Source organism: Podarcis bocagei (genome assembly GCF_964188305.1).
Source record: "Podarcis bocagei genome assembly, chromosome: 7".
In the NCBI taxonomy this organism is placed as follows: domain Eukaryota; kingdom Metazoa; phylum Chordata; class Lepidosauria; order Squamata; family Lacertidae; genus Podarcis; species Podarcis bocagei.
This window is the reverse complement of record NC_138132.1, coordinates 9,056,772-9,084,712: the sequence shown is the minus strand read 5'-3', so window position 1 is coordinate 9,084,712 and position 27,941 is coordinate 9,056,772. Positions and strand designations below refer to the sequence as shown.

General features: G+C 44.3%; 2 protein-coding genes across 5 annotated transcripts in view; one reads left to right on the top strand and one right to left on the bottom strand.

Annotated features, from left to right (window-relative positions):
* Window positions 1–27,941, bottom strand: part of LOC308590580 (uncharacterized protein) — a gene marked incomplete at its 3' end in the record, with an annotated part of 68,419 nt that overhangs the window by 38,409 nt on the left and 2,069 nt on the right. The window contains exons 3-5 of one of the 2 annotated variants that reach the window (XR_014009797.1): window positions 26,833–26,957; window positions 19,862–19,932; window positions 6,960–7,134 (exon numbers count right to left, since the gene is read on the bottom strand). Coding sequence is in view for 1 of the 2 variants with exons in the window: in XM_081200755.1 (XP_081056881.1) it covers window positions 6,960–7,134; window positions 19,862–19,932 (246 nt within the window). The remainder of the gene's footprint in view (window positions 1–6,959; window positions 7,135–19,861; window positions 19,933–26,832; window positions 26,958–27,941) is intronic. The other variant, XM_081200755.1, reaches the window with a different exon arrangement.
* LOC308590331 (NTPase KAP family P-loop domain-containing protein 1-like) lies at window positions 5–27,242 on the top strand. Of its 3 annotated transcripts, none has more exons than XM_081200290.1 (4): window positions 21,013–21,218; window positions 21,914–21,996; window positions 23,308–23,436; window positions 23,588–27,242. In XM_081200290.1, exons 2-4 carry the CDS (start codon window positions 21,954–21,956, stop codon window positions 25,669–25,671), a joined length of 2,256 nt encoding a protein of 751 aa, XP_081056416.1. In that variant the 5' UTR covers window positions 21,013–21,218; window positions 21,914–21,953; the 3' UTR covers window positions 25,672–27,242. The 3 variants fall into 3 exon arrangements, with proteins under 3 accessions (XP_081056417.1, XP_081056416.1, XP_081056418.1); XM_081200292.1 differs by having other exon boundaries at window positions 21,914–22,606; XM_081200291.1 differs by lacking the exons at window positions 21,013–21,218; window positions 21,914–21,996 and adding an exon at window positions 5–3,543 and having other exon boundaries at window positions 21,997–23,436.

The window sequence follows — 27,941 nt, the reverse complement described above, 5'->3', positions numbered from 1 at the left end:
TCAGTAACTGGGGTGGTGGCACCAACAACGGATAAGTCCTTCTTTGTTGTGGTCAACCCCTTCCCTCAGTTGGCGAGGACACCTGGAGGAAGGCCTTTACAAAAGTCATGGACAGTTTGGTTTGGGCGAAGACATTTCTACAGGTTCTCACTTCCCAAGCCTTAAAGCCTTAAAGGTAAACAGCAGCTCTGAGTTGTACTTGGGAACAGGACAGAAGGCAATGAAGTTCTTAAACATGGGGGCAACAGTTTCTCTCTCTCTTTTTTATAATTTAAATTTTATTAGTATTTTCCACACAACAACAATACAAAAAATATCGAAAAATAACAGTACACAAAACACAAAAACCAACATACAAAAAAACCAAATCCATATCTTCCAAGTTAATAATATAAACACTAAAAGGAAAAACAAACATTGACTTCCACCAATCCCACGCCACCTCCTTTACCTCTCGTGTCTTCCTGTCTTCCTGATCATCTCTATCCTAGCATCTAGATATGAATCCCTCTTTCTTATCCTTTCACTTCACAAGGTTATTCCAGACTCAGCCAGATTTCTGTCCTCGAACCTTGACTTTTAAGGTATTCATTTAAACACTCCCATGCCTTTTTCACTTCACTTTTTGGTTTTTGTCTTATTATATCTGTCAATTTGGCTAATTCTAAATACTCTGAAAGCTTACATAACCATTCTCCCCTAGTGGGTAACTGATTCCCTTTCCAATACTTACCCACCAGGATTCTTGCTGCAGACGTCACGTATAAGAAAAAAATAGTTTTGTCTTTTGGAATATCATCAACAGTTTCTCAATGCACGGTGCCAGTTAGCAGCAATCTAGCTGCTGTATTCTGTACTGACAGCAGTTTCCAAACAGTCTTCTTCAAAAGGTGGCCCCATAAACAGCACATTACAGCCATCAGTTGTGGAAGGTTTCAACTGCTCAGATATGCTGTATTTGTAGGGCTGAAGAGGTTGAACATAACCCTCATTTTCTGTTCTGTTTTCAAGTAACCAAAATCTAAGTACCTGAGTCAATTTCTCATTGGTCTACCATTGGAGAAATAAAGAAAACAACAAACTTTTGCTTGCCGCAACTAACAGGGTAATTATTGAAAAAGTAGCTTAATTTGATTTAAAAAAGAAAAAGTAGCTTAATTCACTTGGTTGAAGGAAAGATACATCCTACCAGGATGTAACTAATGTTCTTGAGCTATTCTAAGTAATTTTTTTCATCCATGCACGATGCTGACTTTTGTTAAGACCTATGGTGATGATAATTAAACTATTGACTTATGACGTGATAGTGGTTTACTTTCTGTTAACTTATTACCAAGCAAATTGGGTTCACGTAAACTTACTTCCCATCATTGTGATGCAAAGATATGGCTCATATGGTGTCATGATTAGCCACATCCCATTCAATATATATTCTGCAAGATTCTGAGCCAAGAGTCGGTGTCTGGGGTTACTGCTGCTCCACTAATTCTGTGGCATGTATTTCAGCTGAAAAATCCAGGCAAGTTCAGTCCACGCTCACACTGGATTTTTACCAGGCAAGTGTTTTTAATGAGTAAAAAGAAGGGAGGCAGGGATTGACTTTCTTATCTGGGTATGATTTATGCACCCAGATAGATGTTCAGGATCAGAAAATGGAGCACATCCTGAGATAAATAATTTTATTTGATTTTTCCATGTATACTTCTTCTAAGAATATATCTTTCACAATTTTTCATATTTCAACCCTCCTCCCCTGGACTTCCCTCATACTCCTGTTTTATTTCCATATTGTTCATCCTGCGTATTGTTTCCCCAAAAATTTCTCAATACATATAGTCCTATTTTTTGTTGTATACAGTTGTGATTGTTTACTCAAACCCTGCCAATGAGTCCATTTCTTTATGTTGCCTCTTCATATATGTTATAAATGGTTCTCATTCTCTTTTAAAGTCTTTGTTGTCCTTTTCATGTAATTTTTCTGTTAGTTTTGCCAGTTCTGCATATTCCATAAGTTTCCCTTGCCATTGTTCTTTCCTTGGTATTTCTTCTGTCTTCCAAGTTTGTGCTAATAAAATTCTTGCCGCTGTTGTTGCATACATAAATAATTTCCAGTTTTCTTTTTTTTACATCTTGGTCTAAAATTCCTAGAAGGAATGCTTCTGGTTTCTTAACAAAAGTCTTTTTAAACATTTTTTTCAATTCATTATATATCATTTCCCAATAATTTCTAATCTTTTTGCATTCCCACCACATATGATAGAATGTCCCATCTTTTTCTTTACATTTCCAACGGGTTTTTGATCCCTTTTTATACATTTTGATCACTTTCTCTGGTGTTATATACCATCTATACATCATTTTCATATAATTCTCTTTCAATAAGATACCATCTGTAAATTTTAGGTTCACCTTCCACATCTTTAGGAAATGCAGCACATCCTAAGCATGTGCACTGAGAAGTCCTATATTGTCCAGCTCAGCTTTAGCAAGGTGGTGGTCTCCTGTATCTTCAGAGTATACCCTAGGACTTCTATCCAGCATGACCATTCCCAGTCACCAGTCTAGCTGCTGCATTCTGAATTAGTTGTAATTTCCAAGTCATCTTCAAAGGTAGCCCCACAAAGAGCCCATTGCAATAGTCCAAGCGGGAGATAACTCACCTCTCTAGTGAGACAGTCTGCAGGCAGGTAGGCTCTCAGCCGGTGTACCAGATGGAGCTGGTAGACAGCTGCCCTGGACCCAGAGTTGACCTGTGCCTCCATTTACAGCTGTGAGTCCAAAATGACTCCCAGGGGCATAGTTACCTCATTCAGGACCAGGGAATCCCCCACACCCACCCGCCCCATATCCCCCCAAAACAGTACTTGTCAAGATTCAACCTCAATCCATTAACTGCCATCTATCCTCCAACCTTGGATGCGGGTGGTGCTGTGGAGCCTAGGACTTGCTGGTCCGAAGGTCGGCAGTTTGAATCCCCGCGACGGGGTGAGCTCTCCTGCCAACCTAGCACGTCAAAGTGCAAGTAGATAAATAGTAGGTACCTCTCTGGCGGGAAGGTAAACGGCGTTTCCCTGCACTGCTCTGGTTCACCAGAAGCAGCTTAATCATGCTGGCCACATGACCCAGAAGCTGTACGCCAGTTCCCTCGGCCAATAAAGCAAGATGAGTGTCGCAACCCCAGAGTCGGCCACGACTGGACCTAATGGTCAGGGGTCCCTTTACCTATCCTCCAACCACCCTCAGACACTCACGCACATAAATGCTGGAGAGATAGTTATTCAAGTATCCAGGCTTTAACCAGCACCCTTTAACTGAGCCTGCAGATGACCGGGGAGATGTGTAGGGATGGTGGGACTTGTCAGCAGCCCAGCGTGAATTGACTGTGTACAGCCCACCACTTTCCACACTATCTTCAAAGTAGCCTTCCAAGCAAATCAGTGCCCAAAGACACTCACGCTATGTATTTTTTTGACAGCTGCTGAAGTTTGCCAGCCACAAAGATGAGTGATCCAGAGCACCAAGCACTGATGAGGGACCATCCAGGTGTGCCATTATTATTACATCAGTTTTCCCTCTCAGGGCTCTGGCAGCGATGGCCCTTTCTGATCACTCCAGGAATGGGTCCCGGAGTGCCATTGCCTACATATCGTCCTACTGCATTTTGGTACAGAATGGGTGGAACTGAGTAGGGGGCCATATTTGCCCATTCCGTTCCCCTCTTGGCATCTTCAAATCTTTATGCTGTCTGTGCAAAAGTGGTCAATGGTGCCCTCTTTGATCACCTTTGTTGAGTTTGCTTCTCTTCCATTGATAGCAGAAATGTCATGGTTTACTGTCGCAGCCCAGGTGCTTTCAGGGGTAAACGTGTCATTAAGTCAGCCTTCTGCCAGTCCACTGTTTGGTCACCATCATGGGCCGTTCCTCATTAAATAGCACTTAGGGGCTATTACAAATCATGGCTTCATGTGGCTGGGGATGAATGTGTCCTGGTTTGGTAAAGTTTCTTTTTTGCACTAAATCTGCTGCTAGCAATTTGGGTTTTGTTAGCGAGGATATATGGCGGACTCGACCTTTGGAGCTTTCCAGCCCTATGTTAAGCCATTTAAAGACCCACATTGGTTACAGTTCCACCTGACATGCATCTCACAGTGTTTATTGGTGTCTACAGCAGACATGTCCAAAGTCCCGCCGGTCAGTTTATTTCCTTATTTAAAAACCTCAACAACTCCAACCCAATTTTTCAATCCTAAGAAAAGCTCAACAACTTGGGCTGGCCCTTTGGTCAGCCCCCACGGCCCTTCACTTCATCAAATCTGGCCCTCTTTGAAAAAAGTTTGGACACCACTGGTCTACAGCTTGGTCCTTTGGGTCAGTCAGAGGGTGTACAAAACTGCTCACTGAATGCAGTTCAGTCTCAGTCACTGCGCTTCAGTGCATTGCATGGGCAGGCGTTGTATGAGGTGGGATTGCCTCCTGCCCACATTGTTTGACCCTGTGCTGCTGCAGCATCCTTTTCAGATCCTGGTCGTTCATGTGGGTACCACAATTTAAAGTTGCTAAAGGACAAAGCCCTTGTCACCCAAGCCTGCCTTGAACTCCTCTTTATTTCATGCCTATGGTTGCCATGGGATGCGGATGGCGCTGTGGGTTAAACCACAGAGCCTAGGACTTGCTGATCAGAAGGTCAGCGGTTGGAATCCCCGCGACGGTGTGAGCTGCTGTTGCTCAGTCCCTGCTCCTGCCAACCTAGCAGTTCAAAAGTAAGTAGATAAATAGGTACTGCTCCGGCGGGAAGGTAAATGACGTTTCCGTGAGCTGCTCTGGTTCGCCAGAAGCGGCTTAGTCATGCTGGCCACATGACCCGGAAGCTGTACGCCGGCTCCCTTGGCCAGTAAAGCGAGATGAGTGCCGCAACCCCAGAGTCGGTCACGACTGGACCTAATGGTCAGGGGTCCCTTTACCTTTTTATGGTTGCCATAGGATGTGCCTACTTAAACTCCCTTTGTTGCTGCAACTACTAACCACGTGGTCTTTAAGATAATAATTTTTTTGCTTTCTTTTTTTCCTGTAAAATGGGTTATAATTGTACAGTTGAAACCCATGAAGCTGTTTACTGCAAAGCCCTGGCAAAGTCTCTGCAAAATATCGACCCACCAGTGACAATGGGATTCTACGCACCATGGGGGAGAAGCAAAAGAAGGCTCCTAGACGAAATTGAAAGTAAGTACCATTGACTCGGAAAAGAATAATCAAAGCTGTACTTAAATATCCCAGAGAGGGATACAGAAGGTAAGGGGTGTGAAGTTACCGTATTTTTCGCTCTATAAGACACACCCGACCATAAGATGCACCTAGTTTTTGGAGGAGGAAAACAAGGAAAAAAATATTCTGAATCTCAGAAGCCAGAACAGCAAGAGGGATCACTGTGCAGCAAAAGCAGCGATCCCTCTTGCTGTTCTGGCTTCTGGGATAGCTGCGCAGCCTGCATTCGCTCCATAAGACGCACACACATTTCCCCTTACTTTTTAGGAGGGAAAAAGTGAGTCTTATAGAGCAAAAAATACGGTAATTGGCAAGGCATGGGATCTTTCTTGCAAAGAAATCATGCATCAGGGAAGCTCTGTGGCTCAGGGCCAGGAGAACGCCAGATTAAGTACTCAACACACAATTATTTTTAAGGCATACTTCTAGTAATTTGTTTATAATAATGTGTATACCCTATTTTTCCTCCACGGAGCTCACCTTGTATCAAAACAAACCTGTGAGATGGCTTGGGCTGAGAAGCAGTGATTGGCCCAGTGAGCTTCATGGCTGACCTATGATTTGCACTTTCTTCTCACAGGTCCCAGTCCAACAAACTAACTACTAACTCCACATTCTTTTACATTGCTGTGTCTCCATACCCACACCAAACTGGTATCCGGAGTTTGGTGATGCCCTGCTAAAGCACATAGTCTAGATACAGACCAAATAAAAGGACAGATTAAAGAGGAAGTGGTCTCCTGTTCCAAACCAGCTTGTGAGCCAGTAGATTTCTATTATTAAGGATCCATCTCCAGTTAGGGCTGGGAATATCCCCTGCCAGAAAACCACTGGGGAGCTAATGACTGTCAGTGCAGGTAGATATGGAGCTATATATCCAGAATGTGGCAGCTAGACTGGTGACTGGGAGTGGCCGCCGAGACCACATAACACTGGTCTTGAAAGACCTACATTGGCTCCCAGTATGTTTCCGAGCAAAATTCAAAGTGTTGGTGTTGACCTAAACGGCCTTGGTCCAGTATACCTGAAGGACCGTCTCCATCTCCATTGTTCTTCCCGGATGCTGAGGTCCAGCGCCGAGGGCCTTCTGGCGGTTCCCTCATTGCGAGAAGCTAAGCTACAGGGAACCAGGCAGAGGGCCTTCTCGGTAGTGGCGCCCGCCCTGTGGAATGCCCTCCCATCAGATGTCAAAGAGACAAACAACTATCTGACATTTAGAAGACATCTGAAGGCAGCCCTGTTCAGGGAAGTTTTTAGTGTGTGACATTTTAATGTATTTTTAATCTTTGTTGGAAGCCGCCCAGAGTAGCTGGGGAAACCCAGCCAGATGGGTGGGGTACAAATAAATTATTATTATTATTATTATTATTATTATTATTATTATTATTATTATTATTATTATTATTATTATTACTACTACTACTACTACTACTACTACTACTACTACTATATAGACCAATGGTCTGATTCAGTATAAGGAAGTTTCCTATGTTCCTAAGTGATGACCAGAAAATGACCGACCCCCCCCCACCAGCTGTGGACTGCAGCAGACTCATCCCACCTGTGATGATGAGTACAGATTGGTACAAATGTTGTGCTTCCCACTTTCTTTTACAGGCCACATGCCCACAGAGGGGGAGAAAAGTGGGGGAAAGTATTCCCTGCTTTCACTCATTTGGCGTATGATTTTTTGTTACCCTGCTTCCGGTTCTGAAGAACTCAAAGGTACGCGGTACATCTTCATCCATTTCGATGCCTGGGAGTATGTAGGATGTGACCACATCTGGGCTGGCCTTCTTACAGCGCTGCTTGACGGAATTGAAGGGAAGAACAAAGCACTTTTTGCGATTTTTATGGTCCTTGATGGGCAATCTGTAAGAAAAACTAAGAGAAAGAAATGGGTTTTTAAAGGATGGGGGAAGCTCTTCATTCCTGTTATAACAGGTTTGATTCTTCTTTTACTAGCAGTTAGCATGTTGATAAAGGAAGGTAATTTAAAGTCGCTCTTTGGATCCACTGCTTTAGTAGGGGCTATTCTGTTTATCGCTCCTTTCATACATGTAATGACCAAGTTCTACTTCACACTGAAAAAGAAGCTTCAGACAGAAATTGACAGAAATACCCTCAGTGCCAAGCTGGGCTTCATGCACTTTGTGAAAGAATTAGTGGGAACCATAGCGAATTTCCTCCAGTTCCTGGGATGAATAGAGCAGCGAAAGATCCTAGTAGTCCTGAAGATCATCAATTTGGACAGGTGCACTCAGGACAAAGTGGTGGATGTTCTGGATGCCATAAACATACTTCTTTCCGACAAGGATGCCCCATTTATCTCCATCTTGGCTACTGATCCAAGCATCCTTGTGGATTGTATTCAAAGAGAAAAGAAACACACGAATGGCTACTTGTACTTAGACCGAATTGTGTCCCTGCCCTTCTCCCTGCCGCAGATGACTCCCAAGGACAAATTAAGGCTGGTCAATGAGATTCTGAAGGTGGATTATCATGCATGCTCTTGCGAAGAAAGCAACATCAGGATCAAAGTGGTAGGCTTAGAAGACCCCAGCTGTAGCGAAAAGTTAATTATCTGTAAGCACTTGATGAATAACGAATACATCCCAGGGAATTCTGCGCAACTGAAGAGGGTGGTGAACACAGTCCTGACCATCTTGTCCATCACCAAGCTGGAATCGAAGGCTCCCTGGAAATATGAGGAAAGAATAAGCATTGAAGAACTGATAGACTGGGTTGTTCTTTCCAACTGCTGGCCTTGCCGCCTGAGCTGGATTTTGCAATGTGAGGAAGATGCCAGACAGCAAAGAAAGCTTGAGGAAAACCAGAAGGAGGAAGCAGATAGAAAAGAAGGAAGCCGACTATGGAGGGAAGAAGAGGGAGATGGCAAAACATTACTGGAGATTTACAATGACAATGAGCCAGCACTGGCTAAGATTAAGAAGGATATAAAAAGACTTCTGGAACTGGATGGCGATCCTGATCTTTTCAGAAATTTTTTGGCCACCAGGTCCCAGATCACAGCAAAGTGGGCGAGATATTTGGCACATTTCCTGGTCAGTTTGGATTTCTCTTTGAAAAGGCCATTTGAGTTGCTACGGGGCCTGAACAGCATAACAGCAGAGGAAGAAACAAGTCACCATCCATTGAGAACAGTGTCGCAACAAGAAATCAAAATCCCAACAGTTTGAAAACACATATGCTTAGCAGCCAAGACAGTCCTCCTAAGCTGTGCTAGACAGACCGGTGGAAGTTGTATCTAGATGGCACTAGGCTGAGCTAAGTGATTTGATCTTTGCCTCTTATAATTACTGTAAATCCACAATTACTAGGGGGTTACCACAGTTCACAAATAAAGCCAAAATTGCATATTGTGGGATTACCAAAGCCACCACCCCCAGAACCCTGCCCCCTTTCCACCCGCTTTTTATTTCATTTATTTTTTGCCACACCGTAAAGCTGAATATACACAAATTAAATGTGCGTAAGTTGTGGGCTTCCTGTACTTAAAAGAGTACAGGAACAAAACACTAAATTACCTCAAAACCACCAATATCCATGAACCGCAAACATAACCTCAACTAATACTAGTTTGCCATTTGGTAGAAACATTTAACAACTTTGGAACAATCCTGGTTTGCCAGTTAAGACGCGATGTCTGCTCTCCTAGCATTTCCTCCCCAAAGCACCTTTTGCTCTGTATCTTACAAAATAGACTCAAAGCAGTAAGTATACCTTTCACAAGAAACCAGAGGCCTTCCTCCTGGGCATTGTGGGCCAGAGAGTGTCAAAGAAGGACAGAACTTTCTTTTTATATGCAACTACAGCAGCAAGAATTCTTATAGCCAAATACTGGAAGGCACAGGAGCTACCCACGCTGGAAGAGTGGCATACGCAACTGATGAACTACATGGAATTGGCCGAAATGACTGGCAGAATCCGAGACCTGGGAGAAGAGGCAGTGGAAGAGGACTGGAAAAAATTTAAGGACTATTTACAAAAACACTATAAGTTATATGAATGTTGAGAATTTGCTAAGTTTTTGGGAAAAACAAACTTCAGTAATTAGATTTGAATATGGTGGAAACTAAGTTATGACCGTGAAAAGTAAAAATTTTAGAGTAATGTTCCTTGTTTGGGATAGATGAGTTAATAACATGTACCCTAAAATTAAAATACAATTAGATGAAAGTACAAAAACGCAGGAAACAAGGTATCAATTTGCTGTTATTTTTTATTGTAAAGAATGCAGGGTGTGGAGGATGTGGGGAAGTCCAGTGGATCAAGAAAAATTGTTTGAAAATGTGAATTTTTTCTTTTTTTATTTTCTTTGTTTTCTTTTGTAAAGCTGCTTTTGTTGAATTTTCGACGATGCATTTGACCTTGGAAAAAGCAATAAAAAATATTATAAAAAAAAAACAAAATAGACTCAAAGCAGGATTGGAAGGGAGGAAAACCCACCCCAAAACAGGCTGGATGTTAAAGCCTGGAGGTCTGCATATAGACTCAGTGTGAAGAGGGAGACTGCTGACTAGGTCAGGTATTATAACTAGGATTTTGGGGGAAGCAGCAGAGATAAATACCTATTTCTGAAAGCATTAGGCTTTGAACCTGTGGCCTTCTAGATGCTTTTGGACTCCTGGCCTCCAAGAGTCTACTTCAGAGATTTCCAAACTTTCCAGGTTGGTGACACGCTTTTTATACATGCATCTATGGGAGTTGGAGCTTAAGAGGTTAAGTTGTTCCCATGATGCCTCAGCATTCTGACGTCAATTTTAGAAGCTTGGGAGGAGCTTGGGGCAATTTTTGCCAGTCCCACTCTGTGTTCTGTGGGGGAAAGCAGCAGCTTGTCATGGCTGCGGTGAGTCCAGGAGAATCCTGGGGAATATCGGAATAAAGAGCTGTAAATAGACAAACCAGGACTCTGTGTGAGTTTGTCTGGAAGCCAAGCTACGTGACAGTTATACACCGCTGTGCGAAACTCTGCTATGGCGTGACGGAGAGCTCGGAGCAGATCATGCGGCAGGAGAAGTGTGCCGGGCAGTAAAGAGCTAATTGAGGGCCATAAATCAATTAGCGGGAGTCGCGCAAGACCAACTTAATAGCACAGGTTATGGATGTCCTAAATCATCGCTTGTAAAGCTGTCACGGGAGGCTGCCGAAAAAGCTTTGATCTGCGGTGTCGAGCGGGAGGCCGGAATCTGAGGCAAGCAGGCAAGCAAGCTGAAAGACGCTGTGCAGGAAGGCTGCAGAGAGCTTGGAGCTGTGCCTAACGTTTGAAGGCAAGCTGACGACGATGCTGATGCCAGCTTGGAGTTCTGCCTGGAGTTGTGAGAGGCAGGAGAGCTGATCTGCTAAACCGGGAGCTGAAGAGCGGCTGGTTGGTTACGTGAGTACGCTGGGCCCCGGGGGAAGATGGCAGATGGCCAGGAGGTGTTTCAAGCTCCGTTTGAACAGCTTGAGGAACGGAGGACAATGGCAGACAGCCAGGTCTTGGAGGACATTGCGTTTGAGCAGCTCACTGGGGCCAAGTATGTGCTGTCGCTGACAGGTGACCACAGCCAGGTTGGCTGGAGTTTCTCTCTCAAATCACAGGGGGAGGTGGCGCAACTGATCCAGGATTGGGTTGCGGGGGTGGAACGAAGATTCTCCACCAGGGTGCAAGGGTTCAAGAGCGACCGAGGGTCACAGTTTACTGGGTCTGCTCTGGAGATGTTTTTCAAGGAAAAGGGAATACGTCACCAGGTGACGGGTGCAAAGTCTCCTCAAGGGGAGGAGAGGGAGGAAGAGGCTGATCCCGGTGATGGGGACCAGGTCCAGAATCAGGGTTCAGAACCCGGTGATGGGGACCAGGTCCAGGGTCAGGGGTCAGGGCAGGTTTGGGCATCTCCAAGGGTTGTGAAAGGAATGTCCAGGTGTGAGGCTTCATCTCCAGTAAGCGTAATGGAGAAAGCTCACGGATGGGTTGTCAAGTCAGAGGGGGAAAGGTCTGACGGAGAAGACACAACTGCTGGCCCAAGTGGGTCAGAGGGGTTTCAGGTCACGGGTGCGTGGAAAAGTGTCGCACAGTGTGATTCTGGGGATGTTGAAGGGGTTCAACAGGTGCCTGGGAAAGATGCCGGGAAGAGGCTCAAGGCAAAAGGGAAAGGTGTTGAACTCAAAAGGGTCTTGTCAGAATGTGATGCAGAGGGGGTATGGGAGTTGGAACTTAAGAGGTTAAGTTGTTCCCATGATGCCTCAGCATTCTGACGTCAATTTTAGAAGCTTGGGAGGAGCTTGGGGCAATTTTTGCCAGTCCCACTCTGTGTTCTGTGGGGGAAAGCAGCAGCTTGTCATGGCTGCGGTGAGTCCAGGAGAATCCTGGGGAATATCGGAATAAAGAGCTGTAAATAGACAAACCAGGACTCTGTGTGAGTTTGTCTGGAAGCCAAGCTACGTGACAGTTATACACCGCTGTGCGAAACTCTGCTATGGCGTGACGGAGAGCTCGGAGCAGAGCATGCGGCAGGAGGAGTGTGCCGGGCAGTAAAGAGCTAATTGAGGGCCATAAATCAATTAGCGGGAGTCGCGCAAGACCAACTTAATAGCACAGCATCATCTGATGGGGTTTCCAACTCTATGATTCTATGATTTCGCAACACAGTAATTCAGTTTTACTAGCAAACCAGAGGTTAAACTAACCCCTTTCCAGCCCCTGGAGGAACGTGGGGAACGTTCACACGACACACCTACACACTGTGACCGACACACTGATGTGTCGCAACACACAGTTTGGAAAGATCTGGTCTACTTTAATATTTAACTTATTTTATCTTTTATTGTTATGCTGCTATCTGTTTTTTGAGATTGTATTGTTGCTATTACTCTGCATTTTTATCTTTCATTGATTTATTTAAGGTTTTTATTAACACTTTTCAGGCAATCCTCAGTGTAGCTTACATAAAAAAACTCTTGTGTCAATAAAAATGTATCTTTATGTATCATTCTTTAATAATAACAATAGTATTTCAGAGTTCAAAGCATTTCTTCATTGTCTTGGTTCCTCCTTGCAGAGGTTGGCTGATATTTGTGTTTCTATTTATTCCAATTATCCATTAAATTTCTATCCCACCATTCCTCCCAAAGGCCCTAGGGCGACAAACAACAAAGCTGCAAAACTATAAAAAATAAAAATATACAGCTAAAAACATGTTAAATATACTAAGAACTGGGTAAAACAGAATCCTGGCTCGAGTTGCTACTTTATATCGGGCTGGTGGGAAATGGTGAGGTATGAAGCAAGCTTCTTCTCAAGTAAACCTATAATTCTATAATCCATTCAAATATATTCAGGGCTATATGTTTAGGGATGGAAACCAGAGTGAGCGAAAGCAGGGAAAATATATCTTAGGAATACTTGATTTGATGTGAGGCAGTTGATTTGCTGTGGGCTGGAATATTATGCTGTTTGCTTTCACCTATGCCCAACTTGTATTTTTGTAAATATATCCAAATATTACCAACTGCCATCAGTCTCCAGTGATTTATCCTTCCTGTTGGAGCTGAACCCAGAAAAGAACCGTCCCTGAAGTTTCTTGCCATTTGGAGTGCGGAACCTATAACACTAATGTGTGAAACCAAAAAACTACAGGAACCGAAAAAAGAAAGAATGTGGAGGATGTCCCACATTCTATTTTGCACTATACTTAATAAAGATATGCCAATCCAACCCACATGTTTGTTTTGTTTCATTCCCCTTGATGTTTTTAGTTTAGTAGTTAATTTTTCTATCAGCACCAATTGCCAGTCTTTTTAATACATGTGGTCAATGTCATAACCTATATACCGTACTTTTCCATGTATAAGACTAGTGTTTTGTTTTGTTTTTTTACTTTAAAAAAAGGTCAAAAATCTGGGGGCATCTTATACATGGATAGTGCATATGCCCATTTTCTAAATTTGGGGTCTCCAAAAGTAGAGGGCGTCTTAAACACAGGGGCGTCTTATACATGGAAAAACCTGTAAATTTCAAATAAATTTCAGGATCCAGCTATTACAAGCCATGATGCTAATAAAAGCTGGCCAATAAGAAGCTTAAAATGCAGGTGCATATTGTCCCCTATAAACCAAATAAAAAAATTCCTTCCTGTAGCACCTTAAAGACCAACTAAGTTAGTTCTTGGTATAAGCTTTCGTGTGCATGCATTGTCCCCTATGTAAAGTTTAAATAAAGCCTCTGTATATATTTTCTTTCACAATGAACTCATTTAGTTAACAGAGTCTGTGTGGGGTGTGAATCATCTCTCCACAGCAGCACTTTAAGCATGGCGTGGTCAGATGGCTCCTTGGACCTCTCTCTGCTATTTCCACCCTCGACACCAGACTGGAGGAAATCAGTATAAAATAGATTCTTGTGTGAACAGCATGCCTAGGAGAGGAAAATGTGTGATTATGCTCTCCATGCTGTAGGTGGCGCCAGGTGTCCACTAAAGCATGTTCCTCAAAATGTTTAAGCCCAGTAAAAGGTAAAGCTGCTGCTTGTCCACCAGGTTTCTCTTATGCACAGCAACCCAGGCCTTGAGGGCAGGAAGGGGGATTTGCAGTGATTTTTAGGAAGTCATTAGTTTGCACCAGGCATCCTGTTGGGAAGACCAAGTTCTCTGAGTGCATGTTCTGGAAGTTGGGCAATAGGGGCAGTATAGGATTCCTTTTGGTGTACCAACCTCCCCACTGCACCAAGGATTCCCTGCCCGAGCTGCTTCAGGTTGTGGCGGATGTTCTCCTGGAGACACGTAGTTTTGGTTGTCCAAGGAGATTTTAACATCCATGCCGACACGACCTTACAAGCGGCCGCTCGGGACTTCGTGGAAAGCATGGCCTCCATGGGGCTGCCCCTGAATAAGTCTGGCCCAACTCATAGCCGTGGACATGCCTTGGACCTGGTGTTTACCTCTATGGATGTTGGTGATCTGACACTAAGTAAAAGCGAAACTAAAGAAGTGCCATGGTCAGATCACTTCCTGGTGCAACTGGACTTCTCCACGACCCTTCCCCTCTGCAGGGAGGTGGGACCGATTCGGATGGTCCGCCCCCACCACTTAATGGATCCAAATGGTTTCCAGAGAGTGGTAGGGGATGTTCTATCCCATGTTGATGGCCTTTCAGCTGATTCCCTGGTGGCCCGCTGGAATGGGGAGTGTTCTCGAAGCTACCAGCATGAGTTTTACCAAACTGCGGGAGGCAGTGGAAGACAGGAGTGCCTGGCGTGCTCTGGTCCATGGGGTCACGAAGAGTCGGACACGACTAAATGACTAAACAACAGCATTGACTGTTTGGCTCCGAAGCGCCCTCTCTGATTGCATGGAGCCCGGATAGCCCCGTGGTTTTCCACAGATCTAAGGGCAATGAAACAATTGCTGAGAAGGCTAGAGCGCCGGTGGCGGATAACTCATTCTGAAGCTGACCGGACACACTTTAAAGCTCAATGTCAAGCCTACCAAGTAGTGGTAATGACTGCAAAGAAGACTTTCTTCATCGCCTCTATTGCATCTGCAGAAAACAGCACCAGGAGACTCTTTCAGGTGGTTTGCAATTTAGTGGAACCACATGATCTCCTGCAATGATTTTGCAAAGTTTTTTTGCAGATAAAGTCGCTCAGAATTGGGAAGACGTAGACTCCACTGTGGGACCAGGGCCGGGGCAGGAGAGTGCTAGAGTCCTGTCTAGTCAAGTTGCGTGGGGTCAACTCCAATCTGTTACATCCGAGGATGTGGTCAGGCTGTTTGGACGAGTGAAACCAACCACCTGTCTCCTTGATCCTTGCCCATCCTGGCTTATAAAAGCTTAAAGGCTGTCAAATGGCTGTTGACCTGAATTAGGGTTGTAAATTGAAGCACAGGTGACCCTGCAATAATTCTTTAAAAAAGATGAGACAACTGCCATCATCTGCTGGAGCCCCATGCCTCCTAGTGATTTGGATGAACCTGGAGAGGTGAATTGCACACTGTGCCCTTGATGTTTAAGCAAACAATTGGCGGGCCTCTTTATGGTGGGTTTCTTGTAAGTACAGGCACACCCGTTTTCTCCCTTTTTATAGCATTTAAAACTTTTGTTGTTGTTCAGTCGTGTCCGACTCTTCGTGACTCAATGGACCAGAGCACGCCAGGCACTCCTGTCTTCCACTGCCTTCCGCAGTTTGGTCAAACTCATGTTAGTAGCTTCGAGAACACTGTCCCACCATCTCGTCCTCTGTTGTCCCCTTCTCCTTGTGCCCTCCATCTTTCCCAACATCAGGGTCTTTTCCAGGGAGTCCTCTCTTCTCATGAGGTGGCCAAAGTATTGGAGCCTCAGCTGCACGATCTGTCCTTCCAGTGAGCACTCAGGGGTGATTTTCTTAAGAAATTAAAGGAAATTTCCTTTAAAAATTAAAGGAAAAGAAATTTCCTTTAAAACTGTACATCAATCAAAATAGTGCCCCAGCTCCACAAACGTAGAGTTAACTGTTTTAAATCAGTACCCACCCCCACCATATTTGCTTCATATCAGATAGTAGCAACCTTAGCAAAGAGACTGTATATATCCCAGAACTGTGCTTTCTGAATCAAAACCAAAACAATAGATTTTAAACTTTAATATCCCTCCCTCCCTCCAAAAAATTAGGCCATTGGGCAATAATTTAATTGGGACCGTCAAAAATGTTGCAAAATGATGTGCAAGGTTTTGAGTTCTGCAAACTCTTCAGCAGGTTTGATGGTACACAAATAGGGTTGGAAGGAATCAGACCCACCCTCCCCTGCCCCCAGAAACAACTAGGCTGGATGCTGAACTCTTGAGGTCTGGATATAGACTCAATTTGAAGAGGGAGATTGCAGATTAGATCAGGTAGCAGCTTATACCTGGCATAAAAGCAACAATGGCTGACCCCCATATTTGAAAATGTTAAGCCTTGCTGCTACCCAGATCTGTCTCATGTATTAAGCCAGGTTTGGGGAAACTGTGCCCCCCCCCCTGGATGCTGTTAGACTCTCAACCCCCAAGAGTCCACAGGCAACACAATGAATGGTCAAGGATGATGGGAGCTGTCATCCAACAACAGGGCCACAGGCACCTCATCCCTGCCTTACATGAAACACATCTCCTTTAGGAAGAAAGCAGTTGTAAAGAGGAGAACAGATGTCTACATCACCAAAGCCAGTAATTAGATTTAGGTGGTGTATGGAGGGTGAAACAGTCAATTGCAGCCAAATTGTATAGTGTTACTTAGTGATTGTTAGCTAAAGAACACAGTCCATCTTACCGTGGGATCCAGTTTAGAATAGAGATGATGATGATGATAATAATAATAATAATTTTTTATTTAAACCCTGCCCTTCCCGGTTCAGAAAACCAGGCTCAGGGTGGCTAACAACAAATTTAAAACACTTAATTGTAATACAACATAGAAGCAACATAAAATACAGTAGAAAAGCAAGAATAACAATAAAATTCAAAGTTCAAAAATCAATTTGGGGGGAAACCATCCAATAAACATTAGATTGGACTAGCTGGCTGAATTAGTCCGACTTGGGCCAGCGAGGAGGCCAGGAGAGAATTAGCTGTGGGGTCCCAGAGTGGGTAATCTTCATAAAAGGGGAGGGGGAAGGAAGAGAAGAGATGGGAAGGGAAATAAAAGATCAGGCTGAATTCAAATTAAAGGCCAGGTGGGATAGCTCTGTCTTACAGGCCCAGAGAAAGGAGGTTAAATCCTGTAGGGCCCTAGTCTCATGGGACAGAGCATTCCACCAGGTCGGAGCCATCACTGAAAAGGCCCTGGTGGAGAATGCAGAACCTGTGGCTCTCCAGATGTTGTACCACAACTTCCATCACCCCATACTATTTCGGTATTCAATAAATAATAATAGAAACACAGATATTGGTCAGTCTCACAGGGGTGTTTCTAAGGAAGAACCAAGGCAATAAATGAAGTGCTTTGAACACTGAAACGCTACTGTTGTTATGAAATAAATAGATAATTATCAGACTGCCTTACGGGGTTATTCGCCAGGATGAGTCAAGAAAAATGCGTAATAGCTTGCCTGAGCCACAGCTGCTTCATCTAGCTCCTTCCTCTCTGCCCCTGGAGACCAACAAGACCTGTGATGAAGGGAGTGAGGAGTACGCAGCTGGGTGGGCAACTGACCACCCAAGTGCCAGCAAATGTGGGAGTGAGGTGGGATGAAAGGCAGAGGGAACAGCCACAGTGACCTAACTAGAATTAGAATTTTATAGGAAGGAGTTGTTTGTTCCTATACTTTATATGCCGCCCTTCAGTGCAAGTATTTCCAGGGTGGATTACAGCAAAAAAAGTGGGGAAGGCAGAGCTGCCCATCATCTCTCAGTGGTCCAGCTGGGGTGTTACTCCCTCCTTGCACTGTCCCCACAGGACTACTCAAGAACCATCTTGCACTAAGTAGGCCAGTGGTGGGGAGATGCAGCTGTCCACAATTTTTTTTTTATTCTCTTGGAGCTTGGTTCAATCACTTTATTACATAATTTTTATTGATACTTGTCAGAGTGGTTGTCGGGAGCAAGTCAGCAATAACTCGCACAGTGTCAGTGAAGCTAACTCTCTTTATTCAAAAAAACAAAACAGCTCAGGAGGCCAGGCCCAGTGAGCATAGCAACTCTTCCCAGTCGATCTTGCCCCAATGAGACAGTTGTGAAGACTGACGAGCCCCGCCTTCCCACAGCTCTCTAAGTCTCCTGCTCCCTCAGGTCCTTCCCAAGCAATCTGAGACTCTGACACCTTGTCTGTCTTTGCTCCTCCCTCTTCATACCTCTCCTGGTTTTGGGAGACCAGGGAGGAGGGCAGCTGGTTGCAGAAATGGGGGAGACCCCCTGGCTCCTTCACCAGTCTGACTCATCTCTGCCTCTTGGCCCCTTCTCCTCTCCAGCCTCTGCTTCTGAACTGCTCTCTGCCACAGACTCTTCCTGCTCACTAAATGCTGTTGCCTCTCCAGGATTCAACACCTACTCCTTCCAGTCTGCTCCCTCTTCTCCCTCTCATTGTCATCCCACCCCACCCTGGCTCTGAGCCTTCCTCCTTTGGGGGTTCCCCAGCTGCTGCCTCTCACCACTCCTCTGCATCCAGCCAGTCCATAACCATCTTTAAGGCTTTTGTGTAAACCACTCCTAGCTTTAAGGGCTCCTGAGACAATTTACAAACCTGGCCCTTCAAGGAAGTGTAATCCCTTGCAGAACAGGATGTGTACCTAGTTTCTGGATAGAAGAACCATTCACCCAAATCACTTCCGTCTCATCAGGATTCAGCCTCATTTTACTGGCTCCCATCCAGTTCATCACTGCCTCCTTCTGATGAAATGGAGAGATCAGAGCTGCATTGTCTTCAGCATACAGTTGACACCACACTCCAAATCCCCAAACAACTGCTCCCAATGGTTTCATGTAGATGTTAAATTGAAAGGAGACAGAATGGACCCTTGCGGGACTTCACAGTCCAAAAGCCACAGAGACAAGCAACAATCGCCTAGTACTACTTCCTGGTACTGACCCTGCAGGTAGGAATGAAACCATTGCAGTACAGTACCTTCAGGGTTGCATTCCCTTTGTCTCTCTCCCAAGAGAGGTCATCGGTCAGAGTGACCAAGACTGATCTGCTGCCAAAACTAGGTCTGAAACCAGACTGGGATGGAGCTAGATACTGTAATCAACTTCCTACAGGCATACCTGCGGCTGGGCGGCCACCACCCTCTTGATCAGCTTGCTGAGGAAAGGAATATTAGAGAGCGGACAGTAGTTCTCAAAAACTGCTGGGAAGACCCTCTTCAAAGTGGTAGCTACAGCCTCCCTGTGCAAGGATCCTGTTCACACCTGTAATTCCCTGATGCTCCAGAGACTTTCAATAAATCCGAAACCATTGTGGCATCAAGTTCAGCATGGGTTCAGATGATTTTACCCTAAAAGTGATTCACAGGTCTTTCCCAGCAGGCTATTGACTGTCAATGATACCACACCGATCTGGACCAGCCGGTTTACCACTCTAAAGAGCTCTGCTGGGAATTCATACACACACACATTGTCAGCATTGGAATTTCATTCTTGTGCCAAGTCTTCATGAGTGATATTTGACTCATTATGTCATTAACACTTAGCCAAGAAACAGACCGTTTCCTTAGAGAGTAGAACTCATGAGGTAAGTGTCATCTTTTCAGACCTAAGAGTTCTTCGGAAAAGACTCATATCCCCATCTCGAGGAAAATGCTAAGAAGGAAGGATTACCAGTTATAAAGGACAAAAACAATGCATTTGTTCCTTTTCCTGGCTGCCAAGATCACTACCTCTAGTGTGGTTAGCTATGCAATAGCTTGTTCCTTAATTTTAGTATGAGCAAGAAACTCATGCACCTGCTTCCTGTCAATTCAAGTGATGAGTGACTCTCCTAATGCAGGGTGAAATTCCTATTCACTAATAACACATTAACGAAATAATAATAGGATAATCAATAGCAGCTTTATAAACCAGAGACCAAAATGAGTACTGTATTAAAAGTCAAAAGTCCTTCATGCCACACTCCAAAGATGAGAAAGTGTTCAATAAATGGGGTGGCACCTACATATTAGTTCTTCTCGGTTGTGGTCAGAGTCAGACCCTTCCCTCAGTTGGTGAGGACACCTGGAGGAAGACCTGCAAAGAGGATCACAAGACAAGGGCAGCAGTGGCGTAGCGTGGGGGGTGCAGGGGGGGCCGGCCGCACCGGGCGCAACATCTGGGGGTTAGGGCTAGGGGGCACAAATCCACGGGTTAGGGGGCGCAAATCCATGGGTTAGGGGGCGCAAATTACTTGCCTTGCCCCGGGTGCTGACAACCCACGCTACACCACTGAAGGGCAGTTTAATATGAGGGGAAGACGTTCCTACAAGACAGATCCCAAGCCATGTAGAGCTTTGAAGGGAAACATCAGCTCTGAACTGCACTCGGGGAAACCAGTGCAGTTCTTGAACAAGGAGGCAACAGTTTCTCAGTGCAAGGTGCTAGTTAGCAGCAATCTAGCTGCTGTATTCTGCACCAACAGCAGTTTCCAAACAAACTGTTTGGGAGGTAATCTTCAAAAGGTAGCCCCATAAACAGCACATTACAGTGGTACCTCGGGTTACAGATGCTTCAGGTTACAGGCTCCGCTAACCCAGAAATAGTACCTCAGGTTAAGAACTTTGCTTCAGGAACAGAAATCGCGTGGTGGTGGCGTGGCGGCAGAGGGAGGCCCCATTAGCTAAAGTGGTACCTCAGGTTAAGAACAGTTTCAGGTTAAGAACAAACCTCCAGAACAAATTAAGTTCTTAACCTGAGGTACCACAGTACAGTAGTCTGTTGAGGAAGGTTCTCTCTGCTCAGAGATGCTGTATTTGTAGGTTCGAAGAGGTTGAACATAACCCTCATTTTCTATTCTGTTTTCAAGCAACCAAAATCCAAGTCACTTTCTCATTGGTCTGCCACTGGGCAAATAAAGAAACAAATACCTTGATTCTGCCACAAATAATAGGGTGATTACTGAAAAAGTAGCTTATTTTGCTTGTGTGAAGAAAAGCTACACCTTACCAAGATATTACTAATGTTACATAACTATCCTAAGAAATCTTTTTCATTTCTGTATGATGGTTACCTTTATTAAGATCTATGGTGACAACAATAAATTACTGGCTTTTATGAACTGATAATTGTTTACTTTCTGTGAATCTACAGCCAAGCAAACTTCTCACCAAACAAGCTGGTGTAATCCAAGTTTCCTTTCATTATGTTGAAAGCCACTGCTCATATTGTGTCATGGTTAGCCACATCCCATTTAATATATAGTCTGCGAGATTCAGAGCCAAGAGTCAGTGTCTGGGGTTATTCAAGCTCCACTAAATCTGTGGCAAGCCTTCAGGTGAAGGATCCAAACAAGTCCATGCTCGTGTTGTTGTTTTTTCCAGGTAAGGTGCATTCTTTTTTAAGGCAAAAAGAGAAGAGAGGGTGGGATTAACTTACTTATCTAGGGATGATTTATGCACCTGCATAAATGTTATGGATCAGGGAATGGAGGACAGTCCCAAGCCACGAGAATTCCTACGTTGTCTAGCTTGGCTTCAGACCATATCCAAGGATTTCTATCCAGCATGACCATCATGTCTGTGGCTAATGGGAGTTGTACTACAAAACATCTGGAAGGACACAGATTAGGAGAGGCTGATCTGGGTGCTGCATTAACAGGGTGCTACTTGTTCCCAGCTGCACCTCACCCATTGACCACAGGGGACAGTCAGGATCATAAATGCCGATGAGATAATAGAATCATAGAACTGTACAGTTGGAAGGGACCTTGAGGATCATCTAGTCCAACCCCCTGCAATAGCCAGAATATGTAGCTGTCCCGTACAGGGATCAAGCCTGCAAGCCTGGCACCATGCTCTTACCCACTGAGCTATACAGATAATGCTTAAGTAGCCTGGCTTTAACCAGCACCTTTTAACTGAGCCTGGAGATGAATGGGGAGACATCTAGGTATGGTGGGAATTGGCAGCATCCCAGGGTGATTTAAGCAGTATGGCGGCCCACCACCACTTAGCCTTCCTTTAAGCTAGTGCCCTGCCCAAAAATGTATTTATTCTATGTATTTCTTTTTTGACAGAGTTGGGCAGCTGCTGAAGTTGAGACGCTTTGCCACAGAGATGAATGACCCAGAGCACCAAGCACTGATGAGAGACCACGAAGGTGCACCATTATTACCAAATCAGTTTTCTGCACTTTCCCCTCTCAGCCGCTCGGTCCACAGGGTTCTGGTAGCAGTGGGCCTTTGTGGCCACTTCAGGAATGGGCCATGCTGTATTATTTTACTGTTGTTAGCCGCTCTGAGCCCGGCTTCAGCTGGGGAGGGCGGGATATAAATAAAAATTGATTGATTGATTGATGATGGGCCTTTACCCACAAACTACTGTGCTATTGCATGTTGGCACAGAGTGAGCTAAGCAGAGCAGGGGGCTATTTAGGCCCATCCCACCTCCCTCTTGGTTTCTTCAGATCTTTATGGTACGTGCGCCTCTGAGGAAGTCTTGTGGAGGAAAGAGAAATCACGTGTGGCAGCAGTCGTGGTATGAGCCTGTAGCCAGGCTGCTTTAGTTTCATGCTTAAGGCAGTCAGTGCTACATCTTCCCTGTGGCCCCTGAAGCAGGAGGTTCAACCCCATCTCATTTAGCAGTGGTCCCAGCACAAGGGGCAGGTGGTTAATGATGCCCCTCCCTGATCACCTTTGTTCAGATTGCTACTTTTGCTTTGATAGCGGAATCATCATGGTTCACTGTTGTCGCCCAAGGTGTTTTCATAGGTAAGTGCGACATGAAGTCAGCCTTCTGCCTTCTGCCAATCCATTGTTTCATCACCACGATGGGAAGTTCCTCATTAAATAGCAGTTTGGGGCTGTTACAAATCGTGCCTTGACATGGCTGGGGATGGATGTGACCTGCTCTGGTGCACAATCCTTTTGCACGGCTGCTGCATATACTACTGCTGGCACTTTGGGTTTTGGCAGCAAGGATATACAGGCCATGGTGGACTTGACATTTGGAGCATTCCAGCCTTATGTTAGGCCGTCTAAGGGCCCACATTGGTTATGGTTCCACGTGACGTGCATCTCACAGTGCTTAATGGTGTCCATAGCATAGTGTTTTGGGTCAATCAGAGGGTGTAGAAAACTGCTCAGTTTGGGTTCAGTCTCTGAGCTGCAGTGCACTGGATGGGTAGGCGTTGTATGAGGTGGGATTGCCTCTTGCCAACATGGTTTGACCCTGTGCTGCTGCAGCACACTTCTCAGATCCTTGTCATTCATGTGGGTGCAACAATTTGGGCTTGCTAAAAGGCAAAACCCTTGTCACCCAAGCCTGCCTTTAACTTCTCCTGAGGCGTGCCTCTTTATTTCACGCCTCTGGTTGTAATAGGAGGTGCCGACAGCAGCTGCTATCCACCTGGTTTTTTAAAAAATAATATCTTTTTGCTTTCTTCCCTGTAAAATGGATTGTGATTGCACAGTCGAAACCCACGAAGCCCTTTACTGCAAAGCCCTGGCAAAGACTCTACAAGAGATTGACCCGCCAGTGACAGTGGGATTCTATGCACCATGGGGAAGAAACAAAAGAAGACTCTTAGATGAAATTGAAAGTAAGTACCACCAATTCCCATGGGAACAGAAAGCCCAGATAAGGAGACAAAATGTAAGGAGTGTGGAATAAAATGGGGCCAGGAGAAATCAATATTAAGTAATAACAGGTACAGATTAATATAAATGGTGTGCTTCTGCTTTCTTTTACAGGCCACATGCCCACGGAGGGAGAGGAAGGTGGAAGAAAGTATTCCCTGTTTTCACTCATTTGGCATATGATTCTATGTTACCCTGCTTCTGGTTCAGAAGAATACAAAGGTACCCAGTACATCTTCATCCATTTCGATGCCTGGGAGTATGTGGGATGTGACCACATCTGGGCTGGCATTCTTACAGCGCTGCTTGATGGAATCGAAGGAAAAAACAAAGCACTTTTTACAACTTTTATGATCCTTGATGGGCAATCTCTGAAAAAAACTAAGAGAAGGGAATGGGTTTTTAAAGGATGGGGGAAGTTCTTCATTCCTATTATAATAGGTTTGATTCTTATTTTACTAGCAGTTAGCATGTTGATAAAGGAAGACAATTTAAAGTCGCTCTTTGGATCCACTGCTTTAGTAGGGGCTATTCTGTTTATCGCTCCTTTCATACACGTAATGACCAAGTTCTACTACACACTGAAAAAGAAGCTTCAGATAGAAATTGACAGAAACACCCTCAGTGCCAAGATGGGCTTCATGAACTTTGTGAAAGAAGAAGTGGAAACCATAGCTAATTTCCTCCAGTTCCTGGGATGGATAGAGAATCGAAAGATCCTGGTGGTCCTGAAGATCATCAATTTGGACAGGTGCACTCAGGACAAAGTGGTGGATGTTCTGGATGCCATAAACATACTTCTTTCCAACAAAGATGCCCCGTTTATCTCCATCTTGGCTGCCGATCCAAGCATCCTTGTGGATTGTATTCAGAAACAAAAGAAAGACACAAATGGCTACTTGTACTTAAACCGAATTGTGTCCTTGCCCTTCTGCCTGCCGCATATGACTCCCAAGGACAAATTAAGGCTGTTTAATGAGATCCTGAAGGTGGATTATGAGAATCAAGCTGCATGCTCTTGTGAAGAAAACAACATCAAGATCACGGTGGTAGGTTTAGAAGACCCCAGCTGTAGCGAAAAGTTAAGTATTTGTAAGCACCTGATGAATAATGAATACATTCCAGGGAATTCTGCGCAACTGAAGAGGGTGGTGAACACAGTCCTGACCATCTTGTCCATCACCAAGATGGAATCGAATGCTCCTTGGAAATATGAGGAAAAAATTGACATCAGAGAGGTGATAGACTGGGTTGTTCTTTCCAACGGCTGGCCTTGCCGCCTGTGCTGGATTTTGCAATGTTTGGATGATGCCCGATACCAAAGAAAGCTTGAGGAAAGCCAGAGGAGGGAAGCAGATAGACAAGGAAGAAATCTGCTATGGAGGGAAACAGAGGAAGACGGCAAAACATTACTGGAGATTTATGATGAACATGAGCCAGCATTGGCTAAGATTAAGAATGATATCCAAAAACTTCTGGAACTTGATGGAGATCCAGATCTGTTCAGAAGCTTCCTGGTCACCAGGTCCCATATCACAGCAAAGCGGGCCAGATATTTGGCAAATTACCTGATCAGTTTGGATCTCTCTTTGAAAAGGCCGTTTGAGTTGCTACGGGGCCTGAACAGCATAACGGCAGAGGAAGAAAAAGCAGAGAAAGGAACAGTAGAGGAAAAGTCAGCAAGTCACCATCTATTGAGGGGAGAAAGACTTTGTGCTGGCCATGAGGCAATGGCTGTTCCCACCTGCCTTGCCCGATGCCCCACCTCTAGGAGTATTCTTCATAAGGAAGCTGTTCTGAGAGGAAGAAATGTGAGGGGGGAAAGACTCCGTGCTGGCCATGAGGCAATGGCTTTTCCCACCCGCCTTGCCCGACGCCCCAGCCCTAGAAGTCTCCTTCATACGGGAGGTGTTTTCAGAGGAAGAATTATGAGGGGGGAGAGACTTTGTGCTTGCCATCAGTCAAAGGCTTTTTCTACCCGCCTTGCCCGACACCCCAGCCCTAGGAGTCTCCTTCATAAAGGAGCTGTTTCCGAAGGAAGAATTATGAGAGGGGAGAGACTTTGTGCTGGCCATCAGACAATGAATTTTCCCACCTGCCTTGCCCCACCCTCCAGTCTTTCCCAGACCGTGACTTTAAGAAAAGCAGAAACATCTGAGATGAGAGAAGATGAGTTCAGAAATATTTTTTTAAAATAACTTTGTAAGTTGTGTGCCTTTCTTTCTCAACTTGATCCTTTTACAAGGTTTTGTATGTATTGTGATATTTTCTTCATTGTGAATTGCTGTTACTTTTACAGATTATAGTTTAGTAATTATTTATTGTAATTGTTGAGAGTGAATTTCTGTTTAATTATTATTTGCTGGTACATAATGCTATTGTATATGTAATGGATTATTGAATGTTACTTTATTTGATATAAATTGTTTATTTTAAAAATATATTTTTATGACGACTTTTTTGCATTGGATCAAATTGATATAAGGTGTGTGTGATCTTTGTTGTATATTTTGTTGTTCCTTCAGCTTGTAAACAGACTCGTGTATACTAATATAGAAAGGCGGTATACAAATTAAAAGTGAAATGGAAAAAAAATGAAATGAAATCAAGAACGGTGTCACAACAGCAAGCACAACCCAAACAATTTGAAAATGCATATGGCTACAGGTATGAGACAGCCTTCTGCAGTTGTGCTGGTCGAGGCTGATGGGAGTTGTAGTCCAAGACATCTGGAGGCCACCATACTGAGGAAGGCTGAGCTTAGAGAGTCGAAGGGCTCTACCACTTCTCATTTCTCAAAAGGGTTAAAAGCAGTGCTATTTTTCTAGAAAAAGAGGTGCCGGGACTCACCATGAACACCTCCCTTGTTCTCTTAGAATGGCAATGGCACCTACCTGAGAGGTATCAGAACTGAGTTCTAGTGAGTTCCCGGGCTGAAAAAAAGTCCTAGTTAAAAGAACCAAACGCAAAAATACCCCAGAACCACCAATATCCATGACCCAGAAATTAAACCTCAACCAATACTAGTTAGACATTTGGTAGACAATTTTAACAACCCTGGATCAATACTGGCTTGCCAATTAGGATGCTAAATCAACTCTCACATCATTATATCTCAAATGCTCCTATCTCTATGTTTCTTATGCAGGAGGTTGTCAAAGAAGGCATTAAAAAGCAACAAGACAAATATTTTTAGCATGCATTGTTTTAAATCAGTAGTTAATATACCGAAATGGCAGAGCTTGAAACTCAGATGGGAATCTCCCCCACCAAACCCTGAAATGGCACTGCTGCATGTGTATCACTGGAAAATGAAACTCTGTGAAAATTAGGGGGTCTGGTGTCTTTTAGGGACCTACCTGAAGACCCTCTTGTCAATAAGCTATTTCCCAGTCTGCATTTGTATTGGGGTTGTTTTTGGATATTTTAATTCTTATTTGTTTGCCGTCCTGGGCTCTTCTCAACTGGGCAGGAGGAGGGTGTTCTAAAAGTGGAAGATATTGACAACAGCACATGGTCAGATCATTTTCTGTTGAGATTTATGTAGGTATAGTAAAGGCAACATTTCAGCACCTGTGTTTTTGTTTAGGCAAGCCTACTTAGATATATAGATGGTGATGTATTTTAATTTATTTTACTGATAATCTTTTAGTTCATTTTAATTATTGTTTTTAACTGTTGTTTACGATAATTTTAATATTTCTTGTAAGCACCTTAAAAGCGTCAATACAATAAAGTGGTATATAAATTTTATTAAATAAACCAACAAGTGCTGGTGTGTGTGTGTATTGAAGTATTTATACTTAACTATAAATGTCATGGAACATAATGTTGGTGAATTTGCTCTCTGATTTCCAGGATTAGTAAAAGAGCGTTATGGGCTAGAATTGATATCTGGACCCAGCCCAATACATTTTGATGTTTGAAGCAGGTTATTAGCAGTGCTGAACATGCCAGAACACAGTTCCACCACCTTTTTTGGAGGGGAGGAGACAGGGCGGCTCTCGGACCTGTCAGAACATTGCGCCTCCTTCCCTAAGCTGGGCAAAGTTTTCTGAGCTTAGGGAAGGAGGCGTAAGGCTCTGACAGGATCCTGGAGCCCTGCTGCCTCGTTTCCAAAGCTGGGAGGGCTTTAGGAAGGTGGCAGGATGGCTCTTGGACCCCCTCAAATCATCGTGCCTCCTTCTCTAAGCTGTGCAAATACTTCCCAGGATTGAGGTAGGAGGTGCAAGCCTGTGTCCCAACAGAATGTTGAATGGCATGACCCTGTGCTGAAAATAAGCATGCAGAGTCAGGTACTGAGAGTGCAGAAAAAGTTGTGGCATTGCCGCAAGTCATTATCATGCATCATGTAATAACTATATACCAAGATCATAATGAAGTTTCAGTAGAACATGCATTTGTTTAACATGTAATTGTTTCTCCTGGCCCCAGGGAAAATTTGTGCCCAGAGAGTACTGGCACCTTT

Bases quoted from the DNA above. Each gene is read 5' to 3' on its own strand.
- LOC308590331 (XM_081200290.1), top strand. From the start codon at position 21,954: ATGAATGACCCAGAGCACCAAGCACTGATGAGAGACCACGAAG. The intron at 21,997-23,307 runs GTGCACCATTAT...GTGATTGCACAG, and splicing joins ACTGATGAGAGACCACGAAG to TCGAAACCCACGAAGCCCTT. The intron at 23,437-23,587 runs GTAAGTACCACC...TTTCTTTTACAG, and splicing joins ACTCTTAGATGAAATTGAAA to GCCACATGCCCACGGAGGGA.